Here is a 22,183-nt window from a genome sequence, read left to right as displayed (position 1 = left end):
AGAGGTTATATAAAAACATGTGATAAGATATTGAAGATATCAAGTGATATAAGATTTGTTAAAGAAAGTGGTCCCGTACCGCCATTTTGATAGTTTTTGCTCTTTTATCGTAATATACTTTTTGTTTGACCTTGGCTTTTTCCATGTGTTTCTTCACTATCTGTTATGTCTTTTCCATCCTTTCTTTGAGTTCTTCTATGTAATCATTTGTAGTATTGTTCTAAATGTCATCATCTTTGGCCTTTTCAAATGTAAAGTCGATTGGTAATTTAGGTTTTCTTCCAAACAGGAGTTCAAACGGAGAGATTTTTGTTGTTTTGTGCATTGGAATGCAATTGTAAGAAAAACCAATGAATTAATGTGTTTCTTCCAGTCTTTCTTTTGATCATTTTCCAGTGTATCAAGCATATAAAGTAGGGTTCTATTAAATCTTTCAGGACCCGAATTACCTTGCGGGTGATACGGTGTAGTATGACTCTCATTATTTCACATAATTCTTTGATGGTTTGACTTTGTCTTCCTTTAAGACATCGAGTACTTTTGTTATGGTCATTGGGTTTACTTTTATATGTTTCTACATGATCATTTTGGTGTTTTACTTATTTAACCTTTTGTAACCATAGCAACTATAAGAATTTCACTTGGCGGGGATTCATTTTATTTACACTGTCTTGTTTATAGGAACATATCGGGGCTAAGAGCGAGGTTTGGTGCACCATTAACCGGTTTAAACTCCCCAGTAGTCATTATTATGCTACTGACCGTTCCAAGGCGGCGCCCCTCTGTGTTCCTCAGATGTATGTCTATGTTGTTTTATACTGTTTTCGTGACAGTTTTGCTTGTGTCTCTTGTTGTTCCTCGTCTACGGTAAGTATCTTCCCTTTGTCCCTGTTTTTTGTTTTTTATTTATTTTATTTATCCCCCCCCCCTTCCCCGTGTCTCATGTCCCCTTCCCCTGTGCCTTTTGACTTTATGGGCCTAATATTTAATCATTTATTTGTTTTCTTTTAGTTCCTAATCAGTTACTAATTATTTGCCTGCCCGTGCTCTACCTTATGCCCTTTCCTGTTTTCTTTGGGGTCCTCCTGGGCTCCTTGCCGATGACTCTTGTTGCTGGGTCGGGTGGGGGCTGCGTTCATTGAACGCCACCTTTCCTTGTCGATCTTGTTTATCATAATTTCATAATTTGCTCCTTGGTCAGAATGAAGTCTAGTTGGTATGCCCTAATGGATTATAAAGTTATTGTAGAAAGCTTCTGCTGTTGTTTGTGCTGTTTGATTTTTTGCTGGTACGACAAGAGCATACTTGGTGTAGTGGTCTGTTATGACTAATATATTGCCTATGTTTCGTTTAGATGGTTCTAAAGTAAGAAAGTCAAAGCACACAAGTTCAAGCGGGAAAGTACTAGTGACATTTACTAATGGTGCTCTTTGATTAACTGAAGTTTTTCTTTGAATACATCGGTCACATTTACTTATCCATCTATCCACATCTGATGACATTCCAGGCCAATAATATCTATCCCTCAACAATCTCATTGTTCTCTCTTTTCCAGGATGACCAACTTCATTATGTCAACCTTTAAGCACTTCAGTCTTATAACAATTTGGCAATTTGGCAAAACAAGTTGTTCTATTTCTTTGTCTTCTTCTTTAATATTTCTGAATAAAATTCCTCTCTTCATTGTAAAGTATTTAAATTGACGTTTCATTATCATATCTTCTTTTGTAAAAAGTTGTATGGGAGAATTTCGTCGTTTACTGCTCTTCGCCATTTTTCTACTGGTGGATCTGACCTTTGTGCTTTTCTAATTTCCCTAAGTTCTTTTTGCACTAATACCTGTCCGTTGTCTTTAATTGCTTCAACTATATTTATGCTTTGGATGTGTAAAGTTTCTATGTAAGACGATGTTAGACAGGAGCAAATGGCTATTATTGTGTTATTGTCGATTCTAAAATATGAAAAACAAGATCAACAAGGAAAGGCGGCGTTCAATGAGTTTTTCTTCATCTTCCTTAAGTTTTTCATGTGGATATCTACTCATCGCATCAGCATCTGCATTTTCAATCCTGCTCTATATTTTATATCGAAATTTTATTCACCGAGTGCTGAAGCCAAACGTTGTCCAGTTACATCTAATTTTGCAGAAGTTAAAACATATGTAAATGGATTGTTGTCCGTCAAAACTGAAAAATGGTTTATAGCCAGATAATCCGAAAAATTTTCTCCACTTTAACGCAAGGAATTCCATCTTAAAAGCACTGTAATTTTGTTCTGATTTGGTAACAGCTCTGCTTGCGTATGCTAAAAAAATACGCTTCTTACCATTCTGCTGCTGTTATAACACCGCGCCAAGTCCTTTAGCACTCGCATCCATGTGTTGTTCAAATGGCATATTAAAAATAGGATATGCCAATATAGGTGGTTAAGACAATATCTGCTTTAATTTCTCAAACACTTGTTGTTCTTCATTGGTCCATCTCCATTCCGTTTTTGTTTTCTTCTGACCCTTTTTGGCAGTAATTGAGACAATGGTCTTGTTACGGTAATGAAATTCTTTACAAATCTTCAATAATAACCTGCGAATGCTAAAAACGATCTCAACTCATCAGCATTAGATGGGGTCGGCCACTTCTGAATCTTTTCAATTTTGCCCGGACCCGTGCTGCTTTTGCGACTCTGTAAAAAGGGTTTGCACATTCGTGCATATATTTTGTCGTGACATCATTTACGTTATACAAACAGTGTAAAGACGCGCATTAAATGTAAGCGTTACACTATAGGCGAGTCAGTGTAAACTTATTCTTTTTCACTTTAACAGTTTTTATTTTGGGTATTCGATAAATAGAATATCATACCCGTGTATGTTTATTTCTAAATCATATCCGTGTAGGTTTATTTCTAAACCAGAGGCCTGCATAATATAATTTCATTCAACTCGTTCAATAAATTCAACTCATTCAATATACTCTATATCTTATATTACTCCAAGTACTAATATATATGATAGAAATGCGTATAACGCATAAAAGGCTGTGTATCTTTTAATAACTTATATAACAAAAACGTTGTGGATAAAAAAAAAATAACAAAAAAATGAGACATTTTATTACTGTTACAAATCATATTAATTATGGTCTTATTATACCCCCACCACAAAATGTTGTGGGGGGTAAAATGGATTCGCTTTGTCGCGTCGGTCGGTCAGTCAGTCGGTCCGTCCGTCTCCATTTCCGTGTCCGCTCTATAACTCCTATACCACTTGAAAGATTTTCTTCAAACTTGGCTCAAATGTTCACCTCAGCAAGGGGATGTGCAGAACCCATGTTGCCCATGTGTCAGCTCAAGGTCAAGGTCACAATTGAAGGTCAAATATCAAACACAATCATATATTAGACAGTATGTCGTGTCCGCTCTGTAGGTCCTACAATAATTGAAAGATTTTCTTCAAACTTGGCTAAAATGTTCACCTCAACAAGGGGATGTGCAGAACTCATGTTGCCCATGTGTCATTTTAAGGTCAAGGTCACAATTGAAGGTCAAATATCAAACAATCAAATATTACACAGTATGTCGTGTCCACTCTGTAAGTCCTATACTTATTGAAAGATTTTCTTCAAACTTGGCTCAAATGTTCACCTCAACTAGGTTATGTGCAGAACCCATGTCTTAAGGTCAAGGTCACACTTGAAGGTCAAAAATTGACTTAGAAAATGTTCTTAGATTTTAACATGCTCTTGAATATTTCTGAAACTAGCACAGGTATTTGCTTAAAACTTAAAAGATATGAGGTGTCACAATTAAGATATGTAGGTCAAGTTTCATAACTCTGTATTGTATTTTGACAAAGTTATGCCCCTTTTTAAGTCTTTAAATTTACATACAATCAATACTAGACAATATGTTGTGTCCACTCTATAAATTCTATACTAACGGAAGGATTTTCTTCAAATTTTACTCAAATGTGCACTCCAATTGGGCGATGTGCAGAACCCATCTTACCCTTGTGCCAGCTTAAGGTCAAGGCCACACTTGAAGGTCAAAAATTGACTTATAAAAAGTTTAGTATATTGGGAAAATGAAAGGTTATTTGTAACTGTTTCGAACATGATTTGATAATAGATATTTTTACTATTACCTGTACAATGAGTCTTTTTTCACCAGAGATAATTTCTTTTTATGTATTTGTGCCACTTAAGTTATTCCCTTAAGGTATTAGCACCCTAATGCATTACCTCCGCGTTGAAGAGTATTCAAATAGGCTAGAACTACTGTTAACTACATTGAAAGTGAGGGCCATGGGTTCAGTCCCCAGAAGGGTCAACTTTTTTTTCTTTCTTTTTTTTCTTTTAACATCATTTATGTATCTCTCATGTCCCATTTGGAAAGAAAAAAGTGTTTAATTTTGATTTTTTTATTTATATGGGTATTTATTGCCTAAATTATGCTAAATCTAGTAATAAATATGATACCTGATATTTTCAAAGTGTAATAAAATCAAAACTAGACGGTAAAAGTATTTCATATTTTACAAGATCAACCAATATACTTTTTTAAAAATTTAGGGAAACTTTGAAAACAGGCACTCATTTGGGTAAATTTTAAGAATTTTTTAAATTAAGCTCCCTAAGTAGAAAAATGGTCAGACACGTGGTAAAAATGGGTGGGGTAGGGTAACATTCTTATACAGATTTCATAAATTTTATGTAGAAACCATAACTTTGCTTATGTGGATTGTTAGCTGAATGGTACTATTTGTTTCTTACCAAAAATTAATGGGAAAACATTTTTCATTAGAAAGTTATTTCAGATTATTTAAAGGTTCCTCATTTCTAAAAAAGGGCCCTCATAACATCCTAGCTTGAGTTCAGAAAAGTGGCCATAACTTGATTTCCGTACGGTAAACTTTGTTTAAATTATGCATACAGGTGTACTTTAAGGTATACATCTGACCTATGATGTCAATTTTTCAGTTCCTTATAGTGCCCATTAGGGTCCTAATACCTTAACCATCTTTCCAAGTCGTCTTCTGTCAAGGACATTGGTGGGGGTATGAATCTCGTTCAGCGATAGTTCTAGTTTCGTATTATTTACTTACTATTTTTTACGCATTTATTAGGGACATTTCAAATAGAACAAATAGTATTATAAGGTAAATGATGAAATGTTCTTGTTACGACCGAACATGAACACAACATCATCAACTGAGACTTAAAAAAAACATTTAGTTAGGACAACTAAAAGAAACAAATTTACAGTATTTCTACGTCACATTAGATATTGTTAGACCGGCATCAACAGGGATTGTAAATGTTACCGGAAATAATCTGACTTTACGGTTTAAAACTTTAGGTCTTCCTTATGTCAGAAACTTTAATCAGCTTATCAGAAATAAACAAGAGAAAACAATAAGGGTGGCTGAAAAACTGTCGGAAATGACTATGCTCTCTCTGAATAGTTTGAAAAACAATGTATCAGTGTGGTTTCTAATTCCATCAGGACACTAAGTTTATGTGGGTCTCTCTACAGAGGATTCCGCTCATGTATGTTATGGTGCATTAATGTTTTGGTGCATTAATAAACAGCTGCAGTCTTTATCCACAGCTAAAACTGGAAAGTGCCATGTGAACTTGACAAAATCGGTTGATTATAATCGCAATTCCAAATAAATGAACAAGAATATTTTATACACGGCTAAAAAGAACTCATTTGAAGTTTTTTTAAGGCATGACGGGTCTGAATTTAATTTTTATTGTTTTTGTGAAAGTCTATTCAATAACCTGTGTTAAAATATTTAAATTATCCACTCACTTCCTTATTTTGCAGAGTAATTATTCCATTGTCATCAAAATGACTTAAAATGAAAAGCAACTTAACGTTTTGAACTCAAATCGGGCTAAGATTTTTGAATTTTCAAACCTTAAATTGTCTCAGTGGAGCTCCATTAACAGTGTTAACTTATATTACAGTGAGTATCTAAATTGTTTGTGAATACAATCTTTGGAATTTCGCGAACGTAGAAATGAATTGCCTTTTTGATCTTATTTCATGTTTCTCTCGGGGAAATGAATTACAATTAATTTGCTCTTAATGAAACAAATGTCACGTACTTGAAGGAGTTTTGGTGGTTGCGCTTAATTGACCAGTAAATCTAACCATAAGTTATATAGTTATATGGTATATAAATAATATATATAATTTATATATAAACAAACCCAATTAATGTTTTGACCTTTGACGGCCCATTAGGCCTCAGTAATGCTATCATTTTTATTTCTCAATTTTTTTTTATATATATAATGTTTCCAAAACATTACTCATTAGCCATATATACGAATATGTTTTGTTTCTCCGTTCGTTTGCAATATTTGGACAATAATTTTCTATCTTATCTGTCTATGACAGCTTTCAAAAGTGCTCCATCGGGAGCAAGCTTGCAGTATCATCATTTAGATAAAAATGTAAATGACATAATTTACTACTTGTCTTGACTATACTGTTATTACATTCGATATAATTATGTTAATTGCAGATAATTTAGCAAACTTAATCGTTTGTTTTCTTATGCCAAATCAAATTTATCTATGACTTGGAAGCGTTCAAAAACAGGTAGATTATAATAAAGTAAATTAGTGTAAACAAATGTATTAAAGCTCGATTGTGAAATATAAAACTAATCCCTTTTGATTCGTTTGTAATTGTTTCATATTAGAAAGTATTGTTGTCCCTATTGTGTGGCTTAAACCCACGATCCATGGGTTGAGCATAAGACACCTTTACTACTAGATATACACTCCAATGGGAAAAGCTTGATGCTGCAAGAAAAGGAATTTAAAAAATCAGTGAAACCAGTTAAGTTTTAAGCTACAAAAAAACAATTTATAGGTTTTTAAGCTTTCACACAAAATGCGATGCGAGTTGACGCAATGTATCATATATCCCATAATGTGATATGATATACTGTAGGATATATTGAACTGTTCCGTTAAAGAAAGGCATATTTATATAATGGGGCTTAATTATGATTGATATGTTGTCATAAAAGATAAAGGAAGTGTTAAACTAAACACGCATTTCCGTCATTTTATCTAGACACTTTGACTGATTTACTAAGACATTTTTATCAGTACTTTAAAATATTGACGTACATTAATGGTATTAAAGAAAAGTGACTCTATTCTCACATTTCACATGTCATTAAACCTTTCTTTAACAACTCTGCATATAATAATAATAATAATAATAATAATAATAATAGGAACAAACAATTACAATAAAGGGTGTGATCCGTTCATTTGAAACACATAATACGCTACTTTTTTACAAACGGTATTCTAAAAATAAGACTAACTTGTTTTTTATTTTCCTGGTCAAACATAAACTTTTAAATATTAAAATCAAACCCAACCTAAGCCTGCGCCAGTGAGAGCAATAGAAGTTGTGAATGGTAGCTTTCACTTTTCAGTACCGGTACCGTCATAGAACATTCTTAATCAAACCGAGCCTGCAACATATTAAATTTGTCCGATTTGGCCGTTCTTTACGGATTCTTTTTGTTCTCTATTGAACTAATCATTTTCTCTTATGTTGTGTTCTCGTTTCAAACGTTGTTATAATTGCCAATTATTGTAATGCCTGGTAGAAAACTGGTATTTCAAGCGAATTAATATATTGATCAAATAGTCTTCTTCTAAATGTTACATACATCAATGATTGCAGTTTGGTAAATAATGGACTTCAATACATCCAATTTTAAAAAGTTGAACTCTAAAATGAATAATAACATCTTATATTATTAGCAACACACACATTTGAAATAAGGTTTTAAAATGTGACACATTCCAAAATGAGTGTTCTTATAGTAAATCATTGGATTATTTGATTAACCAATTATATACGAGTATATATGTCTAACGTTTACGTTAAACAACTGCTCTGTGCCATTGTAAACACATATTGTCATTATGATTATTACTCTTTGTCCTATAGTCACATGATGTAAGAGGAAATATTCATCATAACTAGAAAAAGAATTATTATGTTTTAAGGTAAGTAGATCAATGATAAAGTTCACCTGACTATAACAAAAACCTTGTTCATATAAACAACAAAATGAAATCTCTATTTTACCTGCAGTCTTCAGATTACGTAGGTATATAAGTGATGACAAGAACATGACCGCTGTTAGTTTTATTAGGCATCGAAGACAAAGGCGTCGTAGTGGTAGGATTCGTACGTTTTTTAACAACAGACACGTCACACCATATATACTCTTTCACTTCCTCGGATAGTTGAAGTGCATATATAAATTCAACAAAACACAAATATCAACATAAAATAATAGTTGAATGGAAACAATATCCTTTTTACATTTTAAGACTTGCCATAAAGTCTTTTTGAGTAAATTTTAATATAAAAAGTACAAGATATTAATTAAGAGTAGTTTCATGATGCTATTAGGGCAACATCACAAAATAATTTTCTTCCTACGAATAATTAGATGAGATATTTTAATTGAGTTTTTCTGAGATTTTAACATCTTTTCATTTTTTCTTTTCCATTTTTCACATCTTAACGCAAATTAAATAAGATGATCAGGCAAATTGCAACCTATAGCAGAATTGAAGAAAACATGTTCTAATAAATAAAAAACGTTAAAACAAATGAAAACCAAACAGAAGTCTTCAGTGTTGTTATAGTTTTATTTTTCTGGTCCTTCGGCTTCATTGATTCCAATACTTTTAAGTCGCTCATGTTTGTGCTAGGGGGCGTTAGGGTGTTGCACGTTTTCATTATCCATCATATACAGACACACTAAACCAATCTCTATAGTAAGTAACGAGGTAATTAAGTATACCTTTACTCGATTGGTATTGTGTAAGACATATGCATATTGATATAAAAATATATAACATACCTGCTGAAAACTACGGTAAATATAAGTTACTGCCATGTCAGATGATTTTATTGTATATCTACCATACAAATAATCAGTTAAACAGTACCATGTTGAATTTCTAAATGTATTATATATAATAATAAAGCAATAACTTGGTTTGTATAATCTACATCAACGTTCGCAAACAGCAATAATAAGGTTTCCATTAATATTTTATATTACCACGGCAACGTGTTTGTTAAGTAATAATGGAAAACTTACACTATAAATGGTTTTTAATCAGAGAAAATGAGATTGTTTCGAATGAAACAAATCACTTTGTCGAGGCATACAACATTAAGTGTAACTCATTTATATACTAGCTTTTCTCATGTATGTCAATTATAGAATAATTACATTATGTTCCCTCGCATATTTGTCTTCCACTGAACAAGCAGATGTAGAAGATTACTAATTGCATTTCTGCCACACAAATAAATCATTCTCCAGAAGCATGTTGAAATCTAAATATATTTACATATTGAAATCTTTGACTTAAGTTATATTATCTACATCAACGTTGATTACAATTATAGAATGAAACAGATAACTTGTGTGTGAGACATACATCATTAAATGTAACTCATTCATACACTAGTTTCTCTCGTGTTTGTCAATTATAGAATAATTACATTGTGTTCACTCTTACATTCATCTTAAATTGACAGAACAAGCAATTCGAAACTGTCGGCAATAAGGGATTTCTTACAAAAAGCCTCTTATAACGTTATCTGACTCGGAACTACTGTTTACTGAAATATGGCAACAATCCTACGTTTTGATACTTTACATTTTTAAAACCTTCTCTTCGTGTAGGGACAACATCAGTCTTGTGTTTGACGGATTCGGAAAGATATATTTTAAGATGAAATCTTCGTCCAATATTTAGATTATTATTCTATCAAACGAAAACAAACGGGCATGTTAAATGATTTGATTGTATTTATTATTGAAGCAAACAGTTAAATGAGTTATTTTTTTAAAAAATATGAATTAAAACGAGAAATCATTCACTGAAACAAATGTGTGACCGGTTTAATAATCATTATATATACGTATATAATTAATGCTCGTGTGTAATGTTATGAGTCAGCACAAAATAATAATACTTTATATTTCCAATGTCTTTAATGTCAAGCGTTTAACATAATGACACGAGTATCCTCAATAGTGCTTATATTAGCGACATTAAAACTATATGAAAAAATTGCAAATGTAGATGGTAGTCACAGTTTTAAAACCATGCTGAACAAATGAACGCAGAATACATGTACAAAGCTGAATCGTATGTACCGATACAAAAACTGTTTCTTCTGTTGTAATCATTTTTGTGGAGGGGAGAAAACACTGTTTGAACGTAAGCATTTAGAACATGATGCAGTTTTCTCGCTTTCAGTCCATGCGTACTTATCCTGTAACAAAACAACATGAGTTAAACTTACAAGTCGTCTAGGAACATTGAGTAATTTTTTTCGCTGTCAATTTTAGTCGAATAATCTATATACTTCTAAAGACTGGCTATTTTAAGGGTGAGTAACCAATACTTGCTTGTTACAACTTATATTAAAACTGACTAAAATGCTCACTATATAGGGAGATGATGCGTAAGCAGCCTAATACAATATAGTTCAGTCAGTTGAGTGGCAGAACGGTATTACAAGGGTCCCGGGTTAAAGTCCTGGTGAGGCAGCACCTTTCTTTTTTAACTTGTGACAGTAACAAAAAAGGAAGGTATTAGGCATTTAATGTTCCTTAATAATAATATAGCATATTATAACATATAGTGCATAAAATGTCAATAAATTTCAATTTCAATACTATGAAACATATTTTCTGATGCGCTGCTCTTTTGGTAAATCCATATACTTTACAGTTTACACATGATTCACAAATTATTGGAGTCCAACACTCCCCCCCTCCTGGCACTTATGGATCGAGGTGCATGAGGTTGACAAGTTTCTCCATTTTCCTCATTTTTTTCTCGCTTACAGTTTCGGGCTCAAAATACAAGTTTATTCTTAATATAACACTTTAATTCATTAAATTTCATTAGGCTTTTCACACTTCTATAATCGTTCTTATCTGTTATATTAAAACATATTTTATCAATATCTTTTTATGGAATTTAATTTTTTGATAACAAAAAAAAAAAGAATAAATATATGCATGTAGTTTTACAGCTGATAATTTTTTCAGAACTCATATAAAAAATCAAATTAATATTTATTTTCCCAGGGAAATTTCATTATACGTATTATCACCGAAAATCTTTTTTATATCAATCATGTTTGCAAGTATGTTTTATATTATATATATTTAAGAAATAATATATCCCAAACAGTGATTTTATCGCTCAATAACATCACTGTTTGGAGTTCGGATGCGAGGAATTATATCACGAGGGCGTAGCCCGAGTGATATAATGATGCACATTCGAACGACAAACAGTGATGTTATCAAGCGATAAAATCACTGATTTGGATATATTATTTCGATTCTAACACGACATCAACAAATAAATGTTGCCGTACTTGATAGTTAAGCAAATTTGCGCCTCAGATTTGTTTCCGTACTTATTTTCGGCGTGTCAGATTTTTTGTGGTTACGTCACGTGTATAATGATTACGTCACATGTCTAAATATAGAATGTCAAACTGTGCATCTGTTGCATAATAACACACACTTTCCGTTCTTCTACGTCAATAGGGTAAATGCGGGTCATGTTAGAATATATTATAACCCATAATGCATGGTATTTATTATATATATTTATCAAATTGAAAAAAAGGTGGTTAAAAATTGAGGTTGAAACTTTCAGGGCCGAAACGTCCAGGAGGTGTAAAGTCCTGAAACATATAGATTTAGCCCTTGTCTGGAAAATATGTTGGGCTGCCGGTCTGCAATGTATGTTTTCCTTTGTTTAAAAAGGTCATGTATTAATTTCGTTCGCCTGTATGTAAATGATTTGATAATTTGATCGCTGATTTGCTAAAGTTACTACCATTCGTTTTATTTTGTTTACGCCAGAAGCGGTGTCGAAGTAATTATTATCTATCTAAGAGATTCCTGGTATAAAGCAAAGTATTTTTTCAGAATTGTGCATAAAGACGACCCTGTTAAATAATTTTTAATGCATGTATTAGCGCTTGATGGCTTATAATTTCAATAATCATTTGTTTAGGCTGCCCGACAAAAAATAATATTGTGCCAGGTTGAGTGCATTCGCGGATTGATATCATTACAGCTCTAACCTGGGACATAAGATAAGTTAGTTAACATAAACCCGTTTAAAATACATGAATGGCTAGCTATCATTTAATCAAATCACTAAACGATCTAGCTAAAGTTGTTAAAAATTTATATGATAAGGATATTTTATTAACGTTTAGAAACGTTTTCTATTTTGCGTGCGTTTTAGCGTGCGTATATCGTTTAGCGTATTTCGTTTTGCGTGCGTCTGCGTATTTCGTTTCATAAAGGGTGCGTGTAACGTGTGTTCGTATAGCATGTAACGTGCATGCGTTTTTTCCGGAACGTGCGTTTTGCGTGTAAACTGAAACGTTCACCCTACTGTATCACATACACAAAATAAAGACCGTTTAAAGTGAAATAAGAGTAGTTTTTCATTTACACGCCTATAGTATAACGCTAACATTTAGCGCGTCTTTACACAATGTTTTTATAACGCTAATGACGTCATGTCAAATTATATGCACGGATGTGCAATACCATATTTACTGAGTGGCAAAATCGGCACTGGTGTGTGATAAAGCATATTAATACATATTAAGCGCATGTCAATAAATTTCAATTTTAAGTGATATGAAAAATATTTTCTGTTGTGCTGTCTTTGTAAATCCAATAATTTTCCTCATTTTTTTCCTCTTGATTACAGTTTCAGACCTAAAATAAAATTGCGTTCTTAATATTTATATAGATCTATACTAATATATTGTAATGCCCTAGAAATTTTACCTTTTTTAGTGATTTCGCTGATTATTTCTACTTTCACTTTCGTTTTGAGAAGCTTTTACTGGCGACAAGACAGTAAATAATGCGATGTCCTAATGGAACATACAGGACATCAACTTAAATCTACGTATTGTGCCAGCAATTTAATCATTCTTGATTCTGGAAGCTTTTCCTTTAATGTTATCCATTTCCCTCAATGTTATCCGTGGTAGAATCCTGTGTTTTTAATCTGTTTTCGTGACTTCTGTCAAAATAGTTAATTCCTTTATTTTACACTCAAGATTATATAGTTCGATTGTTTATGATGCAGCCTCACTTAATATATAGATTTGCCTCATAAATCCATCTGAATTTAATTGTTAGCACTGTATATTTATGAAAATTTGCGCTGAATTTTTCAATGTCGGCCATTTTGGACTATTACGTAGAGATTACGTAGTGAATGCAAGGGATAGTTCTTTATCCGATTGCGCATAAAAAGAAACAGGCTACCCTAACTTTTTTACTTTCGATATTAGCGCATGATAGCTTATAAATATATCTAAAATCATTTGTTGAGGCTGTGACAAAAATTAATTTCGGTGCTAAGTTGAGTGCATTTCAGTTCTTACATAAACTCGTTTAAAATACATTTCTAGCTACCATATAGATCTATATGATAATCAAAATTTATCGCTTAAACGTTCTACATGTAGCTAAAGTTGTTAAAAACTTAAAATGATTACGATGTTTTAATAAAGGTTTAGAAACGTTTTCATTTTGCGTGCGTTTTAGCGTGCGTATATCGTTTAGCGTATTTCGTTTAGCGTATATCGTTATGCGTGCGTCTGCGTATTTCGTTTCGTTTTCCGTGCGTATAACGTGCGTTCGTATAGCGTGTAACGTGCGTTCGTATAGCGTGTAACGTGCGTTTTGCGTGTAAACTGAACTGACACGTTCACCCTACTGTACAAATCATATTCATTATGGTCTTATTTCGTTTTATTTACTTACTATTTTATACGCATTTATCGGACACATTTCAAATAGAACAACTAGTATTATAAGGTAAATGATGAAATATTCTTGTAACTACCCAACATGAACACATCATCATAAACTGAAAGTTTAAAAAAAAAACTTATTTAGGACAACTAAAAGAAACAAATTTACAGTATCTGTACGTCACATTTAATATTGTTAGAACGACATCATCAGGGATTGTAAATTTTACCGGAAATAATCTGACTTTACGGTTTAAAACTTTAGGTCTTCCTTATGTTAGAAACTATAATCAGCTTATCAGACAATAAACAAGAAAAACAATAAGGGTCGCAGAAATTACTGTCGGCAATATGTTCTTTCTAAAAAGTTTGAAAAACAATGTATCAGTGTGGTTTCCAATTCCAGCAGGACACCTAGTTTATGTGGGTCGCTCTACAGAGGAACAGCTTTGGTCTTAATCCAGCGTTAAAACTGGAGAGTTGCCATGTGAACTTGACAAAATCGGTGGATCATAATCGAAATTCTTAATAAATGAATAAGAATATTTTATACACGACTAAAAGGGACTCATTTGAAGTTTCTTTTAAGGCATGACAGGTCTGAAAATATTCTTCTGCTTTAAATTTTTATTGTTTTGTGAAGGTCTATTTCAATAACCTGTGTTAAAATATTTAAACTATCCGCTCACTTCGTAATTTTGTAGAGTAATTATTTCATTGTCATCAAAATAACTTAAAATGAAAAGCAACTAAACGCTTTGAACTCAAATCGGGCTAAGATTTTTGAATTTTCAAACCTTAAATTGTTACATATTTAAATCTCAGTGGAGCTCCATTAACCGTGTTAACTTATATTACAGTGAGTATCTAAATTGTTTGTGAAAACAATCTTAGGAATTTCGCGAACGTAGTAATGAATTGCCTTTTTATCTTATTTCATGTTTCTCTCTGGGAAATGAATTACAATTAACTTGCTCTTAATGAAACAAATGTCACGTACTTGAAGGAGTTTTGATGGTTGCTTAATTGACCAGTTAATGTAATTATAAGTTATATAGTTATATGGTATATATGATATACAAGTATATATATATAAACAGCCCAATTAATGTTTTGACATTTGAAGGCCCAATCGGCCTCAGAAATGCTATCATAAAATCTTCTTTTTTTGTATAATGTTTCCAAAAACATTACTCATTAGCCATATAGACGAATATGTTTTGTTTCTCCGTTTGCATTAGTTGGACAATAATTTTCTATCTTATATGTCTATGACAGCTTTCAAAAGTACTCCTTCGTGAGCGAGCTTGCAGTATCATCATTTAGATAAATATGTAAATGTCATTTTTTACTGCTTGTCTTGACTATACAGTTATTACACTCGATAAAATTATGTTAATTGCAGATAATTTAGCACTTAATCGTTTGTTTTATTATGCTAAATCATATTTATCTATGACTTGGAAGCGTTCAAAAACAGGTAGATTATAATAAAATAAGTTAGTTTAAATAAATGTATTAAAGCTCGATTGTGAAATATAAAACCAATCACTTTTGATTCGTTTGTAATTGTTTCATATCAGAAAACATTGTTGTCCCTATTGTGTGGCTTGAACCCACGATACCTTTACCATTAGACATACACTCCAACGGGAAAAGTGTGATGCTGCAAGAAAAGGATTAAAAACAAAAAAAAAAACAAAAAAAACAGTGAAACCAGTTAAGTTTTAAGCTACAAAAAACAATTAAAAGGTTTTTAAGCTTTCACGCGAGATGCGAGTTGACACAATATATCACATATAGCATAATATGATATGATATATTGTAGGATACAATGTATATTGAACTGTTCCGTGAAAGTAAGGCATCTTTGTAGAATGTGGTATTAATTATGAATAATACGCTGTCATAAAAGATAAGGAAGTGTAAAACTAAACACGTATTTTCCGTCATTTTATATAATAATAATAATAATAATTACCACATTTCTATAGCGCCCTTCTCAAAAAATAAAATGTTCAAAGGCGCTTTACAATGGAATTATATACATTTACAATGACTTTATAGACAAAAAAAAAAGTAATAAAAATAATAACACACATTTATGTATACATTTACAAAGTATAAAATATACCATGATTAATCTAAAAGTCTAAAACTCAGTCGATCAAATAAAAAAAATGTATATGAAGAATAATCTAAGACTTGAAAATAAAATAAAGAGATACGTTAAAACTATTAAAATTAATAAAAAAAACAAATCAAGATAAGACAACTGAAATCTAAATCCAATTTGATGAAAACTGTAATTAGTAATGGAAATGTGATTCAAAAATAGACTATTATATTTCAAATGTGTACCCAGATATCTCATAACAAAAGACAGCACGCCAATTCATAGTGATGACAAATACAGCACAGTTAGTTACTATAAATTTTCTGGAAAAATGTGTTTTTAAAGATTTCTTAAAAGCATCTACTGTTTTTGAGTCTCTGAGTCTAGGTGCCACCGAAGAGAAACTGCGTTCACCATATCTTACAGTCCTACTTTTGGGAACAACAAGTTGCTTTGCAGAGTTCTTTGATCTAAAGTTTCTTGTTGGTTGATATAGCGCCAGTAAATGTTTAAGGTAAATTGGTGACTGGTCATGTAGGGCTTTATAAGTTTGCATAAGGATTTTAAAATCTACTCGATAAACTACAGGAATCCAGTGTAGTTTCTTCAATACTGGAGTGATATGTTCAAATCTGGATGTTCCTGTGATGATGCGGGCAGCAGTGTTTTGAAGATGTTGTAGTTTATTCAATGTCGTTTTTGGTACACCATATATATTTTATCTAGACACTTTGACTGATTTACAAAGACATTTTTATCAGTACTTTAGAACATTGGCGTACTTTAATGGTATTAAAGAAAGTAACTCTATTCTCACATTTCACATGTCATTAAACCTTTTACAACTCTGCATATAATAATAATAACAATAATACGAACAAAGGGTGTGATCCGTTCATTAGAAACACATAGTACACTTCTTTTTTACAAACGGTATTCTAAAAATAAGACTAACTAATGTTTTATTTTCCTGGTCAAACATAAACTTTTAAATATTCAAAATCAACCCAACCTAAGCCTGCGCCAGTGAGAGCAATAGAAGTTGTGAATGGTAGCTTTCACTTTTTAGTACCGGTACCGTCATAGAACATTCCCAATCAAACCGAGCCTGCAACATATTAAATTTGTCCGATTTGGCCGTTCTTTACGGATTCTTTTTGTTCTCTATTGAACTAATCATTTTCTCTTATGTTGTGTTCTCATTTCAAACGTTGAAATAATTGCCAATGATTTTAATGCCTGATAGAAGCGAATTAATATATTGATCAAATGGTCTTCTTCTTAATGTTACACACATCAATGATTGCAGTTTGGTAAATAATGGACTTCAATACATTCAGTTTTAAAAAGTTGAACTCTTAAATGAATAACAACATCTTATATTATTAGCAACACACACATTTGAAATAAATTTTAAAATGTGACGCATTCCAAAATGAGCGTTCTTATAGTAAATCATTGGATTATTTGATTAACCAATTATATACGAATATATATATGTCTAACGTTTACGTTAAACAACTGCTCTGTGCCATTGTGAACAGATATTGTCATTATGATTATTACTCTTTGTCCTATAGTCACATGATGTAAGAAGAAATATTCATCATAACTAGAAAAAAATTATTATGTTTTAAAAAGTAGATCAATGATAAAGTTCACCTGACTTTAACAAAAACCTTGTTCATGTAAACATCGAAATGAAATCACTATTTTACCTGCAGTCTTCAGATTACGTAGGTATATAAGTGATGACAAGAACATGACCGCTGTTAGTTTTATTAGGCATCGAAGACAAAGGCGTCGTAGTGGTAGGATTCGTACGTTTTTTAACAACAAGACACGTCACACCATATATACTCTTTTACTTCCTCGGATAGTTGAAGTGCATATATAAATACAACAAAATACAAATATCAACATGAAAATAATAGTTGAAGGGAAACAATATCCTTTTTACATTTAAGACTTGCCATAAAGTCTTTTTGAGTAAATTTCAATATAAAAAGTACAAGATATTAATTAAGAGTAGTTTCATGATGCTATTAGGGCAACATCACAAAATAATTTTCTTCCTACGAATAATTAGATGAGATATTTTAATTGAGTTTTTCTGAGATTTTAACATCTTTTCATTTTTTCTTTTCCATTTTTCACATCTTAACGCAAATTAAATAAGATGATCAGGCAAATTGCAACCTATAGCAGAATTGAAGAAAACATGTTCTAATAAATAGAAAACGTTAAAAGAAATGAAAACCAAACAGAAGTCTTCAGTTTTGTTATAGTTTTATTTTTCTGGTCCTTCGGCATCATTGATTCTAATACTTTTAAGTGTTGAAAATTGTATACCGCTTATGCTTGTGCCAGGGGGCGTCAGGGTGTTGCACGTTTTCATTATCCATCATATACAGACACACTAAACCAATCTCTATAGTAAGTAACGAGGTAATTAAGTATACCTTTACTCGATTGGTATTGTGTAAGACATATGCATATTGATATAAAAATATATAACGTACCTGCTGAAAACTACGGTAAATATAAGCTACTGCCATGTCAGATGATTTTATTGTATATCTACCATACAAATAATCAGTCAAACAGTACCATGTTGAATTTCTAAATGTATTATATATAATAATAAAGCAATAACTTGGTTTGTATAATCTACATCAACGTTCGCAAACAGCAATAATAAGGTTTCCATTAATATTTTATATTACCACGGCAACGTGTTTGTTAAGTAATAATGGAAAACTTACACTATAAATGGTTTTTAATCAGAGAAAATGAGATTGTTTCGAATGAAACAAATCACTTTGTCGAGGCATACAACATTAAGTGTAACTCATTTATATACTAGCTTTTCTCATGTATGTCAATTATAGAATAATTACATTATGTTCCCTCGCATATTTGTCTTCCACTGAACAAGCAGATGTAGAAGATTACTAATTGCATTTCTGCCACACAAATAAATCATTCTCCAGAAGCATGTTGAAATCTAAATATATTTACATATTGAAATCTTTGACTTAAGTTATATTATCTACATCAACGTTGATTACAATTATAGAATGCAACAAATCACGTGTGTGTGAGACATACATCATGAAATGTAACTCATTCATACACTAGTTTCTCTCGTATTTGTCAATTATAGAATAATTACATTGTGTTCATTCATCTTCCATTGACTTAACAAGCAATTCTAAAATGTCGGAAATAAAGGATTACTTTTAACGTTATCTGACTCGATAGAATTTGATAGAACTACTGTTTACTGAAATATGACAAGAATCATACGCTTTGATACTTTACATTTTTAAAACCTTCTCCTCGTGTTGGGACAACAACAGTCTTGTGTTTGACGGATTCGGAAAGATTTATTTTAAGATGAAATCTTCGTCCAGTATTTAGGTAATTATTCTTTCAAACAAAAACAAACGAGCTTGTTTAATGGTCTGATTGTATTTATTATTGAAGCAAAAAGTTAAATGAGTTATTTTTTTAAACATATGAATTTAAACGAGAAATCATTCACTGAAACAAATGTGTGACCGGTTTAATAATCATTATATACACGTATATAATTAATGCTCGTATGTAATGTTATGAGTCAGCACAAAAAAAATAAATTTTATATTTCCCATTGTCTATAATGCAAACGGTTTTCAAATGAAAAGAGACCTCAAAAAGTGCTTAGATAGGAATTTTAAAATATATGAAAATTTCCTGTAGAGGGACAATTTTTAAAAAAAAGTAAAGCAGAAAACTTTAAAAAAGCTGAATATATTCCCGTACAAAACTTTTTTCTGTTGTAAATTTTTTGTGGAGGGGAAAAAACTGGTAACGTAAGCTTTTAGAAATGACATTTTTCTGCTTTCAGCCCATGCGTATTATCCTGTAAAAAAACAACATGATTTTAAACTTAAAAGTTCTGGGAACATTGAGTTTTTTTTTCGCTGAAAATTTTTATTGAAAAATTATATACGTCTAAAGACTGGCTATTTTAAGGGTGAGTAACCAATACTTGCTTGTTACAACTTATATTAAAACCTACTAAAATGTTAAAGACTGCCGATGTTTTATATCAAGTGAACATAAGGATTATTTTAGGAATATTTATTAGATTTTAGTGAATAGTTTAGTATTCATACAAAGTCAATAATAAAATTGAATACAATCTTGGCAAAATGTTATGACATGTTAACCTTTTACCTGTACACTCTCCATTTACACTTGGATGGGCTTAATGTTGATTATAATGTAGATTGTTAACTGATTTGTTGCTTAGAAACAAACATTAATTATTTATTGTTCATATAATGCGATGGTTGCATTGTATATATGTTGTTTGCTTTATCACTGCGATTGGAATTAAAATACTATTTAAACGTCAGCAGATAATTTTATCAAATGATATTTATCATACCCATAATTCATGAACCTCTGACGCACATACATTGTCATCCTCCGGTTGTTTTGTGTAGAGGAACTTCTTTGTACATGGTTTCCAATAAAACGCATAATAGATACCACACGCAATCGCCGCCGCTGATACACATCCAAGGAACAATACAACACTTAACATCCGAATGTGCTTCTTGTCTTCAAATAAAAGCAACACATTTGCTTACTTTTTTAAACTTCCACGCCATTTGTGTAAATTTAAGCTATAATTTCATTACTTTGAAATAAGAAAACCTCTTTTCTTTTCTTTTTTTCTTCAAAATGAATAGCAATGATTTTTGACTGAGATTCAAACTTTACGTGCTTGAAAGACAGGCGGAAAGTGTGATAAGTTTTCGCAAGGTGCGAAATAAAATAGCTGTTCATGAAATATGTAGATATGTTGTAGCAGTCTGTAGACAAGAGGGAGATAGCCTTTTAACATTGTATACTTACTGAATGTTTCTCCATGATGAATAGTCATATACTGACTTTTGGAACTAGCTGTACGACCCAGTGCTTGTTGTATGCGAAGTAATATTGCGTCTGCTTTCTTGTGGACATCCGAAACTGTATCTAACATGGAGAAATCTCTTGAAAGCCGTTTCACAGTATCCATTTTCACAGTTATATAGACAATTTTGTTCCGTTTGTATATTTTTCAAAACAATCACAAAAATCTCTGCAAAAATATAATCTCACAATATGCGTACTGCGCAAAACAGTTTTTAAGGACTTGTAGCAAAACAAAACAATTAATAAATGAAAAATGAAATATGGAAAATATTTGCATTACAGTTTTTAAATGGTCTTGAAATTAGTCCAAATTTAGATTTAATGCCACCATGTAAGATTTCAATACCTATCATAGTAATACAGCAGAGTAAATTTCAACAGTACTAAACTGAACATTTTGTGGTAGTTTGTGTTCTGTTTTCCGGCAGTGTATATTAACATCGTTAATTATCAACCTAATTTCATCAAATCTTCTTTCTACTAAGCATATTAATTGAACTAAAATGATAAGATAAAGTCATTACCTTAGTATCAAATACTTTAATCCATTTATAATACTTCAAGCTAAATAAGTTCCAGGCCGGCGGTTTCCAATAATATGCCAATAAATGCGTATACACTGTAAGTGCGTTAACGTGTATACATCAATTATTTGACTCAATTATGAACAAATTGCCGTGATAAATTTAACACATATGAGATGAGGAATAAGATTAAAAACATAATTATATTGATTATTCAAACATTCCAGTTTAATAAGTATGAGTACATACTTTACATCTGAACCTATATGTTATTATTATCTGACCAGTCATAAATATATTAATATATTCTATCGGATGTTTTACGTTTTGCCGTTTGGTATAGGTACCATATAAGTATTTGGTTGTTTGGTTTTCACACCGATTGTAGGACTATTTTTGTAAAATCTTGGCAGTCAGTCCTCCTAACCGGCTGTCCTGGATATCTATCCAGTATTAACTAATTTCTCTGCAAATGACCGACTACTTATCCCAAACGACGGCAGAAATCAAGTGGGGTTAGTATTTCATTGAATACCTTTAAACTTCATTTGCTATATTCCCCACGGTGTCGTGGACATCATCTGGATCAAATCATAAGTATTTTCTATTGGATCAACCATATGCATATTGTAATATCTTCGTGTTTTAGAACCATAACTATGAAGAAAGTTGTAAAGAA

The 22,183-nt window shown here is 31.7% G+C and overlaps 1 protein-coding gene across 1 annotated transcript; it reads right to left on the bottom strand.

The window, feature by feature from the left end:
• Nucleotides 1–9,851: 9,851 nt before the first annotated feature.
• On the bottom strand, nt 9,852–21,652 carry LOC132735071 (uncharacterized). The gene is made up of 4 exons (XM_060721975.1): nt 21,505–21,652; nt 20,921–21,146; nt 20,448–20,623; nt 9,852–10,350 (listed from the first exon to the last, which is right to left on the bottom strand). Exons 2-4 carry the CDS (start codon nt 21,081–21,083, stop codon nt 10,261–10,263), a joined length of 429 nt encoding a protein of 142 aa, XP_060577958.1. The 5' UTR covers nt 21,084–21,146; nt 21,505–21,652; the 3' UTR covers nt 9,852–10,260.
• Nucleotides 21,653–22,183: the final 531 nt, after the last annotated feature.

Source organism: Ruditapes philippinarum, unplaced genomic scaffold, assembly GCF_026571515.1.
Source record: "Ruditapes philippinarum isolate M1 unplaced genomic scaffold, ASM2657151v2 ctg16_1_1_1_1, whole genome shotgun sequence".
Lineage (NCBI taxonomy): Eukaryota > Metazoa > Mollusca > Bivalvia > Venerida > Veneridae > Ruditapes > Ruditapes philippinarum.
The sequence above is the reverse complement of the archived record's forward strand: the minus strand, read 5'-3'. Positions and strand labels throughout refer to the sequence as shown.